General features: G+C 39.1%; 1 protein-coding gene across 1 annotated transcript; it reads left to right on the top strand.

Moving 5' to 3' along the window:
* Nucleotides 1–708: 708 nt before the first annotated feature.
* Nucleotides 709–11,853, top strand: DLK1 (delta-like 1 homolog (Drosophila); the record flags this gene model as incomplete). Its single annotated transcript, XM_009707261.1, has 4 exons — nt 709–772; nt 1,219–1,349; nt 6,259–6,400; nt 10,744–11,853. Coding segments are annotated over 4 exons (1,079 nt in total), but the record flags the coding sequence as incomplete, so codon positions are not given.
* Between the last annotated feature and the right edge of the window lie 4,193 nt (nt 11,854–16,046).

Here is a 16,046-nt window from a genome sequence, read left to right as displayed (position 1 = left end):
CGGGGGCAAAGCGTTCGCTCCGGCCGGAGATCCTGGTGGTCCGTAGAAAGCTTTTCCTTTTCATCCGGCCGAGGGCGTTTCTCATGCCATTTGCGGAGGAGGTCAGTGGCTAATGGTGATATTTCAGAGGAGCACTGCTTGTTGCAAATACTTGAAACAAACAAACAAAAAAAAGTGACTGAGATCTCTTCTCCTTAACTTACTTTATTCCTGCGTGATTTAATGAAAATGATGGGTTGTTTTTTTGTTCATCCAACGTAGGGTTGAAATGAATTCAACACTTCTACTGTAAGTTGTTTTAAATGGAATTTCTTTTCTGACTGAAGGCACTTTTGTGTTTCAAGTAGTTCTGAAAATGCACTTGGAGTGGCATGGTGTGAAATGACTTACATGGATCTGTTCTGAAATTTCCCGTTTAAAGTAGTGTATAGTGATATTACACATACCCTGCGTATACTAATGTGACCTTGTGTTCTTTTGCGGTTAATTCTTTGTGTCATTTCACTTACCCTATAGGAACCTTCTGTAACATGTTCCAGATTAAGTTAATTTAAAATTTTATGTTGCAAAACCCTGTGTTTGAAGAAAAAAGATCAGATTTTGTAGTCTGGGTTCTTTTAAAACATTGGTAATATGTATAGGACACGATATGATTTCTTTTATGAGTGCTGATTTCTCTAGTTTGATACTATAAATCTCTTCTTCCAGGCGTGAAGTGTAAAACTGGCTGCCACCCAGAGAATGGATTTTGTGAATTTCCCAGTGAATGCAGGTAATAAGATCTGTCAGATAGGGCTATTAGCACAGGAATGGACTGCTTCAATAGTTCATGATCCTGGTAAAATAGAAAGAAGCTGAAATGATTTACCCTCTGAAAATACAGAACTGTAATGAAACAGCACTCTGTTAGGATACAGTAACTGGAATCACAGAGCATAGACATCTAGGTGCCTTTTTAGTCTACCTATTTCAGTAAGAAAAGTCTTTACACTGATTAGCATTGATTTATTTTTTTTCTCACTGAATGAAATGGTTTTCTTCACATAAACTGCTTCTAGTATACCAGAAGCATTGATGGTCTCTTTTTGTTTACATGTGCTGCATAGTCCTATTTTGTATCAGAAAGTTTATTTATTGTGCCTCAAAAAGGGGAACATCCTTGTAATTATGTTTATTAAAAATAAACTATGCCTCTATCTTGTCTTTTATCTCTTTCAGGTGTCAACCTGGTTGGCAGGGTGCTCTTTGTAATCAGTGTGTTCCTTTCCCCGGGTGTTTGCACGGCAGCTGTGCCAAGCCCTGGCAGTGCATCTGTGAGGAGGGCTGGGTTGGCAGCCTCTGTGACACAGGTTTGCGCATCCTTTCCTGTCCTTGAGCAAGGGAGGTGAAACAGCCCCATCTGGTGCTGGAGACACGCGAAAGTCCGTCTGGAGAGCTCCTTTTAAGAGATTGAACGTTAGCGCCAGATAATAAGGGGATTCTGGGCAGCAGCATGTAAACCGGGAACTTTCATCATAATTTAGGCAGAAGCATGTGATATTTTTTGTAACTGGGCATATGTGTAAGCAAAGCATAAATTCATCATTCTATTTTAAACATTGATTATTGTGGACAAGGCCAACAAATAACTGCTCCCTTGTTGTCATATAAACCCTTTCTATAAAAATACAAGTCATCTTGTACATATTAAATTGAAATATTTACCTACCACATTATATATATATATGATAATTTCTTAATACTTCTTCAAAAGGAGAAGATTGTGCTTATTTCTTCATTTACTTAACCCGGTGATGGTTCAGTGCAGTAGCATTAGTATAACTGAGAAAAAGGTCTGCCTGAACAGGCTGCCACTTCCCTCTCAGGTCTGAGGGGTAAGCACAGCTCATGTGTGCACTCTCTCACTGCTTGCCAGTCAGAATGAGCCAGTTTAGCATAAGCAAGCTGAAGAATTGGCCCTTGCTGAGCTGGTTTATTTCGGCTGACACAGACAAATGTTCAGCCAAGGAGAACTGAGGGGGCCGAAGCCGTGTGAGTATCCAGGAGCACTGCCTGTTCAGCCCGTGTAGCTGCAACTGGGAGAGGACAGGTGTCCAGGGCCTCACTCTTTTTTCATATCTTTCAGGCTTTTCTGGTTACACAGTTTGTAATTTATTATAGAGTATGCCTGTGTTCTGCTCGTGCATACCCAAAGAACTAATTAACGATGACACAGTTTGAACTGGATAAAATTTTCAAGATGACTAAAAGACTCAGAAGATTTTGAGTACTTCACATCCTTGCAGTGGCATGGAGCTTGGTGCGAGGTACTAAAGTACTCATTTAGCTTCTCATCAGGTGCAGCCCATACTCACCGGCTGCACACATAAGCATAGACAGACTTGTTAGTTTAAAGCTAATCCTGGTATGTTTGCAGGACCTGCAGTAGTAATGGTGCAGATGTGACTATAATCTCTGAGATGTTGTTCTGGACACCTCTCACCGTTGTGTTTGTACTTGAGACAGCCACCTAGATTCTCATTACAATTAGTCAAAAGGGATGGATCTCTCTGTCCTGTGATGTACAATCACAGATTTCTAAAACTAGACAGAATGACACCCTGCACTGCCACCTTAGAAGGTTCAGTTCTATTGCTTGCCAATGACTCCAAAGGGCTTGGTTTTTAAAGGTACCATCTTCACACCTAAACATTCCTGTAAGATAATATTAAATTTTTCAAGCTGCACATACTTGAATATGGGCATACATATTCAAACCATATGAAGTGCGTAGCTGAATTTCTAGGCGCTTAAATATCTTGGCAATTCTGAGCCTTGCAACCTTTGCCTCTTGCAACTGATACTCAGGATGCAAAACAATGCTTTGGAAACTGTACCCATATCTATATGGGAAAAAATTATTTTAATACATATTCATTAAGATAGTTCTACAGTACAAAAAATATATCCCTTGCTTAAGTTCAGAAACTATTATTTCTCTCAACACTCAGAGTCATCTTAGAGTTTTCTTTGCCAATTTGAATCTAGATCTCCATGAAGAGCTGCCAAGAATATTCAGCCAAAAAGAAATAACCATCTTTTCATCTGCAGGGACATGTTGTGTTGAATGTCTTTCATCTCAGTGGATTTACCTACTCTAAATGCATTGTTTTGCCACAAGCGATCAGGAGGAGGATCCTCCTTTTCTTGCTACTGGAAGGTTGCTACAAATTGTTTTCCTGACCCAATAAAGCACTGAAACCTCAAATGGGTTAATTGCTCAGCCACCGCTCTCATCATCCTCTGCCAAAAACTTGCTGTCAGTTTCCTGGCTGTATAAAGTCATTACAGATTGCTATAACTCATTAACAGGTACCAGTAAACGAAACTTGATCAGGTTAAGAAAAAGGAAGGCATTTGAAGGCTCCTGCTCTTTTGGGGTTCACTGGCACATACACACACCTGTTTGTTAAATATGGAAATACAAACCCATCAGTTTCTTACCATAAAGTACCAGACTTTCCCTGAATTTTTGTGTATGATGAGAGCAGACCACAGTTGTTATATGTTTCACATGCATATGACATTAAGTGCCATTTTTTAGCTACTGGAGCTTTTAGCTTCAGGTGTGTAATGAGATAAGACATATTAGAAAGCTACATTTTTATGCTTTATGTGGAGATTGCTGAAGGGTAATGAGTAATGCAGTTTTGGTATTCCCTTGAAATTCTTCCTTTTTGCTGTGATATAAAGTTTAATATTTGCCAGTGAATTTCTGGCATAGCCACTATTTTAATGTTGCCAGCTATGAGCAAATGTCAACTGACAAGGATGTCAAAGCCCAGAATGGAAAACTGTGGGAGGGTCTGAAGTTCATTTGACCACTACAGCAGAGGAGGAAAAAAATGATTTGGGCTGGTGGTGGTATCTCCTATTCTATTTTCTAGAAAAGTTAGTGTATGGTCTCCTTGGTTTGGATCATGGAAGTTCCTTTCTGGAGTAGTTTTAGTTTATCAAGAGGTTTGCCAATGCCTCCGACTGTGTAGCTGTTGTTTTTACTATGGGCAATTGATTCTCAGTTCAGATCAAGAGTGACCTTCCCAGTAATTTACAGGCATGCAGATTATAGGTTGGTCTTGATCCACTGTAGACATGTAGGGCAGGATCAGTGGTATAATTTGTGGTTATTACTGCAGTCCCGTGGACAGACATGGCGCTTAAAGAAAGACATCTCTGAGTTGGTATTAGTGTTAGCACTGCTGGTTAACCTCTTTGCAATGGAGTGCACCAGCCTGCCAAACTGAATGCCATGGCATCTTTTCATCCTGTGGGAGCACATCCTTGAAATGGGGTATAAGAACACCTGGAACCTTGCTGCACAGCGCAGAGTTTCCCTCTGCAGCTGACATACAGTACACAGTACAGAAACAACATCAAACACTGAACATAACAAAGGGAAAATCAATTTAGTCAATTTATTTCCAGGAAAAAATAACAACCCAGTTGGAGTATATGATCCACCTTGCTAAATTAGATCAGTCATCTCTGTCATCTCTGGCTGTGCCTGCACAGTCATGTTAGTGGGCTCCTGACCTCTTGCTTGAATCACAGGCTCAATTTGGATAAAAAGCCAACATGTGGTGTGAGCTCGGATTATACTGTGCTACACATCACTTGAGGGCTTTGCCAAGGGCACGTGTTGGTAAACTGTCATCAGAGTACAGGTGGAGCCTCTAATATCCGTGCTAGGCATGCATGAGACAGGGTCTAGAAATTCTACTGTGACATAAACTACTACCGAGTGAGCCTTCCTAGTAAAAACACTTAGTGGTTGCTTCATGTACTGCAACATGACAACTAAGTTTTATGCAAATATTGATTAATTTACTGTTAGTGTGGTTGTGGCCATTCATAATATATGTGTAAATGTACCAATTTTTTTTCGAATTCTCATCTCAGGCTCAGTTATAACTTGAAGCAAGTAAATCACTTGGTTGGTTGCCTTTTGAAAGGTAAACTAGAGAAAAATAGAGAAAATGGGCTATTTGAGGCTATCTGTGGATTATGTTTTAAAAAGACATGTTCCAGCAAGCTTTTAAGTTTTGTTTTAAAATTAAATCCCTGACATCAATTGCTGACAGTAATGTCTGTGTATATATGTGTATATATATACACATACCTATCCATGTATAAATTTCAGAGTTTCCTTTCTCCTACATCAGAGTTCATGCCTTGTTAGCTGCCTTTAAAACTTGTGAAAACAGGTGGCAAACAACACTGTTCCAAAAGGCATTCAAGGTTGTTTTGGTCCTTGTGAAAATTGGAGTTTACACTCAAAGTGCATGCAAAGTGGTTGTCTTGCAATGAGAACAGGCTAATGCATTACAAAATAGAACCTCTTGTCCAGGGAAGATTGTATTTGAAAGCTAAGGCTGTTGAAATGTTTTACTATGGTTAAAATTTTGCAGTACCTCGTGATATCATCTAAATTTCATGTTATGTTGTGGGAAGTAAAATATAAATGCCCTTAAATCTCTTTTCATCTTAGAAAGTGTATGTGTGCACATGTGGGTGCGAGGCATTAGATAACTTCCAGTCAGAATTTCTCTGCAGCTGCTCCATTAGCTGGCTAAAGTACACACTTGTTTGTTTATTTGTTTTTAATTATTTTAAAAATTCAGTAATCATTTGAGTGGGAAGTGGCTCAGCAGGCCAATTGTGAAGAAAATGAGATGTGTGACTTTGGGTCCAGATGTCATAGAGCTCTCTCTTCTGTACAGTTATGCAAGGGTTGGATGCAGCCCAGTCAAAAGACGAAATTTTAAGAGACTTTTTTTGTAACTTCCTGATCTCTGTTATTACGCAATATTTGTTCATAAGCACATAATGATAGGCTCTGGGCAGGGAGCGGGGAGAAGTCCCAGTTCCTGATTGCTTTATCAGAATTCTACTCATGGAGAAGCCAAGGTTGTCAAAGGATAACTAGACTACATAGAAGTTCTTTCTCCTGTACTAATATTTTATTGATAATATTACTTATTTATAGACTGGAACAATTCAAACACATTTTACAAGTGGGAGCTAGGAAGAGAGAAACAAGCTGAAAGTGCTTGCAATAGTTGAACAGTCTGAACTCCATTTTAATAGAGGGAGGAACAAATCAGAATTTATAAAATGCAGGATGAAGCACTGTTAAAGCTCCATTTTATCCAAAGTATTAGATACTATTTACTTACTCTTTCTCATTAGATTAATTGAGCCCTGTTTTTTTTTAAACAGATATTCACCCATGTTCTGTAAAGCCCTGCACCAATAACTCAACGTGCATAGAGACTGGTGATGGAGGATACATTTGTCTGTGTGCCCAGGGATTTACAGGAAAAAACTGCCATCTCAAAAAAGGACCCTGCATTATTAATGGGTAAATATTTATTTCTGACATGAATTTAAAATCCATACTCCTACTGACTATTATTCAGAATTCTTTGCTAAGCAGAAGTATTTCTGTGCTAAAATATATGATGCTTCTGCTAGTTGCTGATATTTTTGTCAAACTTTACAAGTCTGATCTGTTCATATTGTAAAGATTTACAGATTATCAGCATGACTTTGTGTGCATAATTTGAGTACTAAAAGTGATAATTTGCACATTTTGCTGTGGTGAATTTATGCCTTCTCATTATTTTTGTAGACAAACTTGAAGTAACCTCTAGTCCTGTGTTCTCCCCTCTAGTGAGGGATAACTGTGTATACAAACCATATACAGTCGGAAGAACAGTAGCCAATGCACAAGCTGTCTGCACAAAAACATCTGGTACACCAGCCTGTCATTTTTCTTACCTGACATATAATGGTATGTCCATAGTTTACTGAAGGAGATAATCTCACGTCCACCAAAACAGGGTGAGGGAGGCCAGTGCTCTGCATTCTCTGAGAAGTGGGATATTAGGAACAGCATTGCCAGCAGGCTGAAGGAGGTGCTCCTTCCCCTCTGCTTAGTCCTGATGAGACACATCTGGAGTGCTGGGTCCAGTTCTGGGCTCCCCAGTATGAAAAGGACATGAACACACTGGAGTGAATCCAGTGAAGGGCGATGAAGATGGTTAAGGGATGGGAACATCTCTCCTGTAAGGCTAGGCTGAGAGCTGGATTATTTAGCCTGGAGAAGAACAGGCTCTGGGAATATTTATCCATATGTATAAATACCTAATGGGGAGAAGCAAAGAAGATGGAACCAGACTTTTCTCAAAAGTGCCCAGTGTAAAGGCAAAAGGCAATGGGCACAGAATGAAAAACTTTCAGCAATATCACTTTCAGAATGATCTTTCAAAGTCAAAGAAAATGTGAACTGGTGTTTTTGTTGAAATCTAGAAGTATCTGCTGTCTTCTAGCTCATCAAGGATCTGATGCCATAAGCGTAGAGAATGCCTTTCTGGTGGATACAAGCTTGGTAAAACCATCACCTTAAAATCACAGTTTTCTTTTTGGAGATTGCCTTTTTTCTCTCTAGCTCCATATTGATACCCTCTGGTTCTCTTTTTGCTCAGTGATAGATAATTATGAATATTCAGATCTACCTTATGACTAAATCTTCCTGAAGACTTGTACACTCATGTTTAAGGAACATTAACACCTCCCATTGTCTTTGGCAAGAACTGCCATTCTTACAACTTTATGTCAGTGGAATTTTTTTTGCCATTGCTTTTAATTGGGGGATAGTCACACAGTTCTGTCTGGGTTTGCTTTCAGCCTCTAAGATAACTGCTCTGGTTTGACTATTTCTCTTCATTGACGATGAGGAAATTTAAGTTCCTCGCAAGTGCCTTGAATCTCATCCAAGCTACTTGCATAACATGCGAGATGTGAATAGCTTGCTTTCTCTACTTTTCATCTTTAGAGCAAATATTTCAGTAATTCAATGCAGATGTGTATTAACTATCCCAAAGAATAGGTGAGGTACATCATCAACAAAATAACACAGATTAGTTCCATGTACTTCATTAAAATCCTCATGGTTTTAAATTGCTGAAACTGCCTTTTTGTGATGGCACTCTGTGTTTGAACTGAATGCTCATGAGCTAGTCTGGAAATCATAAAGAATTTTTCTTAAGGAAACAACACACTTGAAACAGCAGTTCTTTTCTCTAGGAAGCTGTGTCTTTTTCAGAAAAATGAGCATCAGGCTTTGCAAATCTGCTTTTAGTTCAAAAAGACAACTGTTCTCAGCATAACTCCCTGTCTGCTAATACTTCACAGTCCACCAGAGAGTGCTTTTCACATCCTAGAAAGTGACCTCGTCATATGATGTCATCTCATTCACATCTCACTTTCTCTCAGTTCCTCTCTAGAACAGTGGCAATGTTAACAATGTTGATATTACTAAACATTGCCACTGGCTCCTTAGTTAATATTCACAGATGGAACCAAGAAAATTCAGAAATCAAAGTCTTTGTTCTAGTTTGTTTACAAAATCAGGCAGAGGCATCTGCACTAGTGACATCTGTGTGATGTTTTGAAGTTTTTCTCTGAAGCAGAGCAGTGAGTGGTACGTTCTAAAATGAAAGCAGAGTATATGGAAAGCAGATAAGTGGTATATCCATGTTTCCACAACTAGCCCTTCATGTACCACACCTTGCTGAACATGCATTAAATGCTAAAAATGCAAAGTAATGGAATCTATTCAAGGAGATTAATATTAATACTTTATTTATTTAAACATACTAAAGTTAGGCAAATGCAACTCAGTGTTAGTAATAAAGAAATTTTTCAGAATTATGCATATTCCCCCTTACTGTTTTTTATTTAAATTGTTTACACTTCTGAAAGTTTCAGAAAAAAGTTTACACTTACATTCTTCAGCAGTTTCTTCCTATTTCCCTAGAAAGTACTGTAATTCAACCCAGCCATGAGGATTCAAACTTCTACACATTGCCATATCCAAGACAGTTTGTCAGATTTTCCATGGGACCTGCAAAGCTAAGAGAGGGTGCTAGACTCTCCAAGAAGGCCATATCCACTCATTTATACAAGGACTCTCCAAATACAACTTCCATATTTTGCTTAAAGCAGAGACAGTGGCTAGGGATTGTGGCAAAATTCCCTGTTTGCATGGTCACCTCAAATTGTCACCAACAACTGCTATGTCAAAGTCCAGAGACAGCTACACCTGTCGCTTTCCTAATACTGCTTCCAGACTTCCAATTTGTTCTTTCAGTAGGTTTTTTTTCCAGCCAACATCTACAGTAAAGGACAGTACAAGAGGACAGAGCAGTTTATGAAGAAGCAGCAAAAAACGGGCAGATGATTCCTCTACCATTATATTCAGCCTCTCCTGATGGGTGATCACCAAGTGTTTCAGTCCCCAGTAAAGCCAGAGATGCTTGGGGTGGTCTCTACCATAGCTGCTCCCAAAGCAATGGCTAGGCATTGAAGAAGCTCAGCCTTATCCTGACTGGTAGTCAGGGATCATTTATAGTCAGGAACCTGTATGTCTTTCACAGTCATCTCACTCAGACATCAAGAGATCTCTTAAATCTCTGTGTCCCACCATGGAAATCCATAATGGCCAATTGTTAGTGTTCACCGCATATGTGAAATGTTAGCATTCATGAAACTGTGACGTTCATTACCCCTGGGACTTTCCCCTGGAAATGTAAAGCTTAAATGACAGCTTGGACTTTTCAACTGTGTACTGGTACTACGCTGTAAATCCTCAGAGGTTTGTAAGTATTAGGAAAACTGTTGTTGTCAGAGAGGCTTGATGCAAGCTTTGCCAAGTGTTACTCATCTTTGGAAGGTAAAGTCTAAAATCTTTGTTCATATACGATGAACTACCATGAAAGTGGGTTTTGAGATTTATTTGTAAACCTGTGACCGAGGGTCCCTTTTCTGCCAACCAGACCAGCTAAAGGACCAAGTCCACATTGCATAGCTCCACTGAATTAGCACATTTGTGCCTTTCTGTCAATGGGTGGCCCTATCTTTTGGCCTTACACTCAGTAAGGCACAGTTACGGTGCAAAGGTAAAAAAAGTTGTCTCAGTGAATTTACATCCCTTAAAGCATAGTACCAGGCTATTAATTATGAAGTTCTTAAAGGGTTTGCAGAGATACTTGGTCTCCTATGTGAAGTCCTGTCTTCACATTACAGTTGCCTTTTCCAAGGCTGAAATTATCCCATTTATATTTTTTATTGTAAATATATTAATCAAAATATTTGGCTGAACAGATGTTTACGGGAAAGTATCTGTCTACTTCTAAATTTTTTGTGTCATGGAGCACTGGAGAGGCAGAATAAAAACAATCAGCTTTACATCTAGCTGCTATGTTTTGTTTTGTCAGTACAATACATAGATTATTTTATGAAAAATCAGGTGGAAAAGAAAGCCATGCTGCAAGTGTCTTTGTTCAGTCTTGTCTGAATAGTTGCTCAGCTAAATAGCTCTAAGCATATGAAAACACTGGGAAGCTTAATTTGAATAAATGTTTGAAATAATTCAAAATCCCTTCACAGCTCTTCAGGTTGAATTTATATATTAGTGTGCTAATCCTGCCCAAAGGGTCTGCAGAAGATGTTATAATCTGTATTGACAAAGCTGTTCAACAAACTCATTCTTGATTCAACTTCATTGACTTCAGTGGATTTGCATTTGGAATTGGCTCTTCTAAAAGAAACCAGCTCCTTTTATTATATAAAGTGTTTCCTGATAGCTTCTTTTGTTGGACTTTAATTCCATTCCATCTATGTGTTTGTTATCTATTCTAGCTCTCCCTGCCAAAATGGAGGAACATGCATTGATGACAATGGTTTTGCACCCCATGCTTCCTGTCTGTGCCCTTCTGGTTTTGCTGGCAACTTCTGCGAAATAGATAGAGATGACTGTGAATCAAACCCGTGTGAAAATGGAGGAACATGTACAGATATTGGTGTGGGTTTCAGCTGTTTTTGTCCCCGTGGCTACACGGGAAAGTTCTGCAGCAGCCATGTCATATTCTGTGCAAGTGGCCCATGTGAGAATGGAGGGACATGCAGTGAACACCCCCAAGGAGGATTTGAATGCATCTGTAAACCAGAATTTGTTGGTGTGACCTGCAAACATCCCAGCAAAAACACAAGTCTTTCTGGAGTGAATACAGAGACAAAGCATACACAGAATCACAAGGCACCCTCAAAAGCTCATCACAGATCAGTGCATCAACAACAAGAAATCCTGAAAATAATGATGAAAGAAACAATCCAAAATGCAGATCCCTTACTGAGCAGAAGCCAGGTGACATGTTTTGTCATATTGGGCTTGCTTACATGTCTTGTTGTCTTGGGTACAACTGGGATTGTGTTTTTTTCAAAATGTGAAATGTGGCTTGCTAATGCCAAATATAGTCATCTCCTACGCAAGAAAAAGAACTTTTTTCTGAAATCTAACAATGGGGAAAACCTCTCAGTTAATATTATCTTCCCAGAGAAGATCAAGTTGACTAATTACACTAAGAACTACACTGCCATCTAGGCCCTTGAAAGCTGAGCAGCAACTTGTAACTTTTCATAGCAATATGTAAAATAGACTGAATTTATTGCCTGTGATCGGCCTCAGTATTTGTGGGTACATTTGCTGTAGCTTGTGCTGAATGATAATGAAGAAATATAATGTATCTGTATGGCTAAGGATTTTTTCATTCCCCAAAATAAAAGGTTAAAAAAAAAAATTAAATAGCAAGAAATGTTATTTCTTTCCAAGGCAGCTATTTTTTGTAAGATAAAAAGTAATTTACCACTGGAACTGTATTGCAGCTTTCTTGTCTTGTGCATAGTTTATTTGGCAAATATGGTACCTGTAAATTACTCAGTAACTTTTTTTTTAATAAACAGGAGTTTAGGGCTATACTGGTTTATTTATTCATTTGTAAATATATGCTACAGCAGCTAGTGTCCTTGCTTAATTTTTTTGACATATATGATAAAGACTTTAGAGATTGCGATCAACAGGAGCAAATTCACACTGATGTCTCAGCTACCCAGTCAGGTTTGCTGTTTTACATGCTTATAAGGGAGATTACTCCTATAGAATCTTATAGTTCTTTGTGATATTAAGTTCAGGTTAAAAGTCTCTCTTGCTTGTGGTGGTGCCTCCATAAATTGTTTTATTTATCTATTTTAAAATGTTAAAAAGGTCTTCAATGACTTTTGTCATACTTTCTATTTAGAGACCTGGTAGAGATGTAAAGGGTCTGATTCTGAGTTTTCTATAAATATTCCTCAAATAACTATGCTGAGAGAAGTACCCTTCACACCTGTGTCTTGGGTAGAGATGAAAAGATAATGTGTCAGCTGAAGGAGGACAGCTGCTTTGAATTCTCCATTTCTGCTTTTTCTCTGTCATATTTCAAGGAGAGGACAAGATTTTTCAAGAATCAAAAGCAGCACTGGCAAACAGGCCAAAGCTCGGAAGAGCTCACAAAAGCCACAAAATGGTTAGGGGCCTGAGGGCATTAATAGGTCTTAACATCCCTGAGGAACCTCACCTGGGACCTTCACCCACCCCCTGCCCACAGACCCATTTCAGGTCAGCCCAGGGCCATTGGTCCTGACCTAAGCTATGATGTAGGAGTGCTGGTCTTCACCTCTGCCTGCTGGATGGACCTCAGACCTGTACTGTAGGTAGCCCATCAGCTGCGTGGACCCTTTGGACCTGTGCTCCAGCCCTGTCGCCTTTTGCTCCTGACTGGAGCTCATGGACAGACCATGGACCTGGTTCATCACTTGCTGTGTCTGGGACTGTCGGTGGATCCCATTACCAGTGCTAGTCTGGTGATGTGTTCAGCTTCTGTGAGACTGTGCTGTTGGTGAGGGCATGTCCCACCCTGGGGCATGACCCTCCTGGGTCTCTCAGCTTCACTTCCTTACTGGACAGCCTGCTGCTGGCTGCTTCCTCATAAAACAAACCAAACCAAACAAACAAACACACACACACCCCCCCCAAAAAAAAAAAAAAAAACAAAAACTAACAAACAAAAACCTCAACAAAACCAAATCACTTTGAACTGCAGTGCCTAAAGGTGTCTTTAGCTGCTACCACGTAACAATTTACTCCCCCAGCCACCCTAGATAGGAACAGTTAACAGCTTCTTCTAAGGTCTCTGATAAATATGCTGTTCCCAAATCCATCAACAGCTGCTCAATTATTATTTTTCTTTAAAAAAAAAAAAAAAAAAAAAAAAAAAAGAAGCTTTAAAGCACATACAGGTCATTAACCTAGGATTTTTTCTGTTGACATCTCTCTTAATTGCTATGAGTATATAGCAAGCACTACAATGTAGTGGAAAGGTTAGCGCTAACAGGAAAAATGGTGTTGAGATACTACTGTGGAAAGTGCTGACTTCTAGATAACAGGCTGAAATTTTTAAAGGAAGCAGATGGTCCCTCTCAAAACTCTTGTTGAGAGGACGGATATTCATCAAACCCAGCAACTTTTCAACCAGTCTTAGTGAAGATGACTTAGAAAGGCAGATGAAGGTAAAACCAGGTAAGCAGTGTTGACTTTGAAGCTATGAAACATGAGCCATCGGAGTTTACCCATTTCTTTTAAAACAGTATATTTTAAACATGTAATTCAGCATCATACATTTTAATGTGATCTGTTCTGTGATTAGAAGTATGTTAGGCTCAATTTGGAGATAATCAGAAACATTGAATAGCTCTACTGGGTAGCTTGCAGCTTTGATTCACAACCAGTTGCAACAGTAAGTATCCATTAGGAATCAGTGGTTAAATTCCAGGCTCAGCTGTGCAGAGCTGAGCAGAGGCTCCCTCAGCCCTTAGAGATTGCTCTGCTGCAGGCCGGAGCAAGGCTCTGAGTAACAAAGCTTCTGTTTAAAATACAAAATCCATGTAATTATAATTCATATTTATAAACGTGATTTTTGGCCATGGTGACCCAGTTGGCAGCTTCTCCATCACAATGTATTTCTTCATATATAGACAAGAGAGCCTCTTTGAAGAGAAGGTCATTAGCTTAGCAAGGAAAACAGCACATTTCAGCTCCCAGTATGCTTCCTATCATTAGTGATGTCAGCGAACAGTATAGAAGGTGGCTATTGTCCTGCTGTGCTCTCCAAAGGGAAAAAGTGTCATCTTAAACATGAAAGGCTGGAAAAAACAATAGCTGTCTTTAGCTTCTCTGTTCCAGAAAAGTATTAAATATGTGTATGGGAGCTCCAAAGCCTCATCATGACATAAGTGACAGAGAACTGGGATGATAAGAAACACTTACATTTAAGAAAGCTACAGTGTTTGAATTGATAGCCTGCAACAAGCCTCCAAAGCAAGAAGTTTAAAACAAGTATTGTGCAGAAACACCGACATTAAGGCAAAAAGGAAACAAAGAGCATTGATACCACCTCAATTTTATGTTTATTCTACATATTTTTTATTAAAGGATTAACGGACAGAGAACAACATATCTGTGATGACCGTTGCCAGAGATATCAACCTACATTGCCATTTCTCACCTTGTCGATTTCTGAATGCTCTCCATTAGCCAAGCAATGATGTCTCTAAACCTCAAACCCCACCTCTGCCTTACTGCTTGTAAAAAAAATAAATAAATAAGGACCACTAGGCTGAGGGATGGGCTGGGATAGTAGGACAATAGCTCCCTCTTGTCTCCGAGCTATAGCGGAATTTATTAAAAGATATTTTTATTTTGACCATCTCCCTTTGAGCCATCTTAGCCTCTGTTCGTGCTATGTTAACAAAAAAAATACCCACGGATATTCCACAAAGTTCAGATTTTTAGAGACAGAGTGAGGGTGTTTTTCTGGGTTTTTTGTCTTTGGGTTTTTTTCATGGCCATGGTGTGGGAGAGGTCTGGCTGCTGTAAAAATAGAACATATGAAGGAGTTATCACCAAATCCTGGACAAGGATGTCTGAATAGAGAATACATGCATGGCTTTTCTTTTTATTACCATTCTTGGTATCTGTCTGTAAACCAATAATGTATGCATTTTGATTAATAAGGATTTTGATTTTGATTAATAAGTATTCTATTTGTAAGTGCTAAACCGTCTGCTGATGATATACCCACAACAGCCCAGCTAATCTTCTCTTCTGAGTTGACAACCTGAGTTCTGTTTTCAAGTAAATATTTACATCCAGATGGACTGTGGTATTCCTGCTTAAAACAGACCTTCAGTTTTTGAGGGTCAAGCAGGACCTGTCTGTGGGAATATATACGAACCATCACTGAAGACAATGGTCCAGATTGCACTGCCTGAGTATAATACTTTTCATAACTATGTCCTTCCCTCTCCAAGTTCTCAAATTTGCATGTGTCTTGGCAAAATTTATTTACCATCACACCCTTAAGGGCAAAACAATTTGCTACAGATATAGGACTCTCTTGGTTTTTTAATTATTTTTTTTTTTAATCCAGGACTTTCCTGGCAGAACTACGTGCATATGCATTTAGAGCACACTAAATTATTGCACACGTACTGTGCATGCACTGTTGATTTTCCAAAACACATCTCACTTACTATGCATTTCTTGTGAATGAGCCACGGACAAATCTTGCATTCCTGGATGTCACGCAGCCTAGGAAAATATCCAGTTCTGCCTGGCTTAGGTGAAATAAGAGTCTTGAGAGAAGACTTTTGTGGTTGCTCAACCCATTTTGGAGCCAGCACTTGAGGCCCACAAAGATGGGCCAGCTTTGCTGCATCTCTGCGGCTATTAAATGAGATCAACCCAGAAAATGTACTGTGTATTAGATTTTGCTCTTATAATATCAAGTAATATTTTGAAGTTTCTTCCTAAATTTCTTGAAAGACAGGAGGATATGGTTCTTTTAAAACTTTGCAAGAGGGGTAACAAGACTATATAAAGGGGAGTATTTCAGTCTCAAATAGAAACTGAACTGTCACTCTGGGATTTGAAGAAAATAATTGAAATAATTATTTTTGGTCATTAGCTCTAAAGCTTAAAAAGATACTTTTTCTTCCCTCTCACTCCCCTATAGATCTTCAAGATGGAGGACCTTCTATGGATGGATCTCCTTCTATGACCAGGTGAC

The sequence above is a fragment of the Cariama cristata genome, unplaced genomic scaffold (assembly GCF_000690535.1).
Source record: "Cariama cristata isolate BGI_N322 unplaced genomic scaffold, ASM69053v1 scaffold39959, whole genome shotgun sequence".
NCBI lineage: Eukaryota > Metazoa > Chordata > Aves > Cariamiformes > Cariamidae > Cariama > Cariama cristata.
This window is presented reverse-complemented; position numbering and strand designations above follow the sequence as displayed.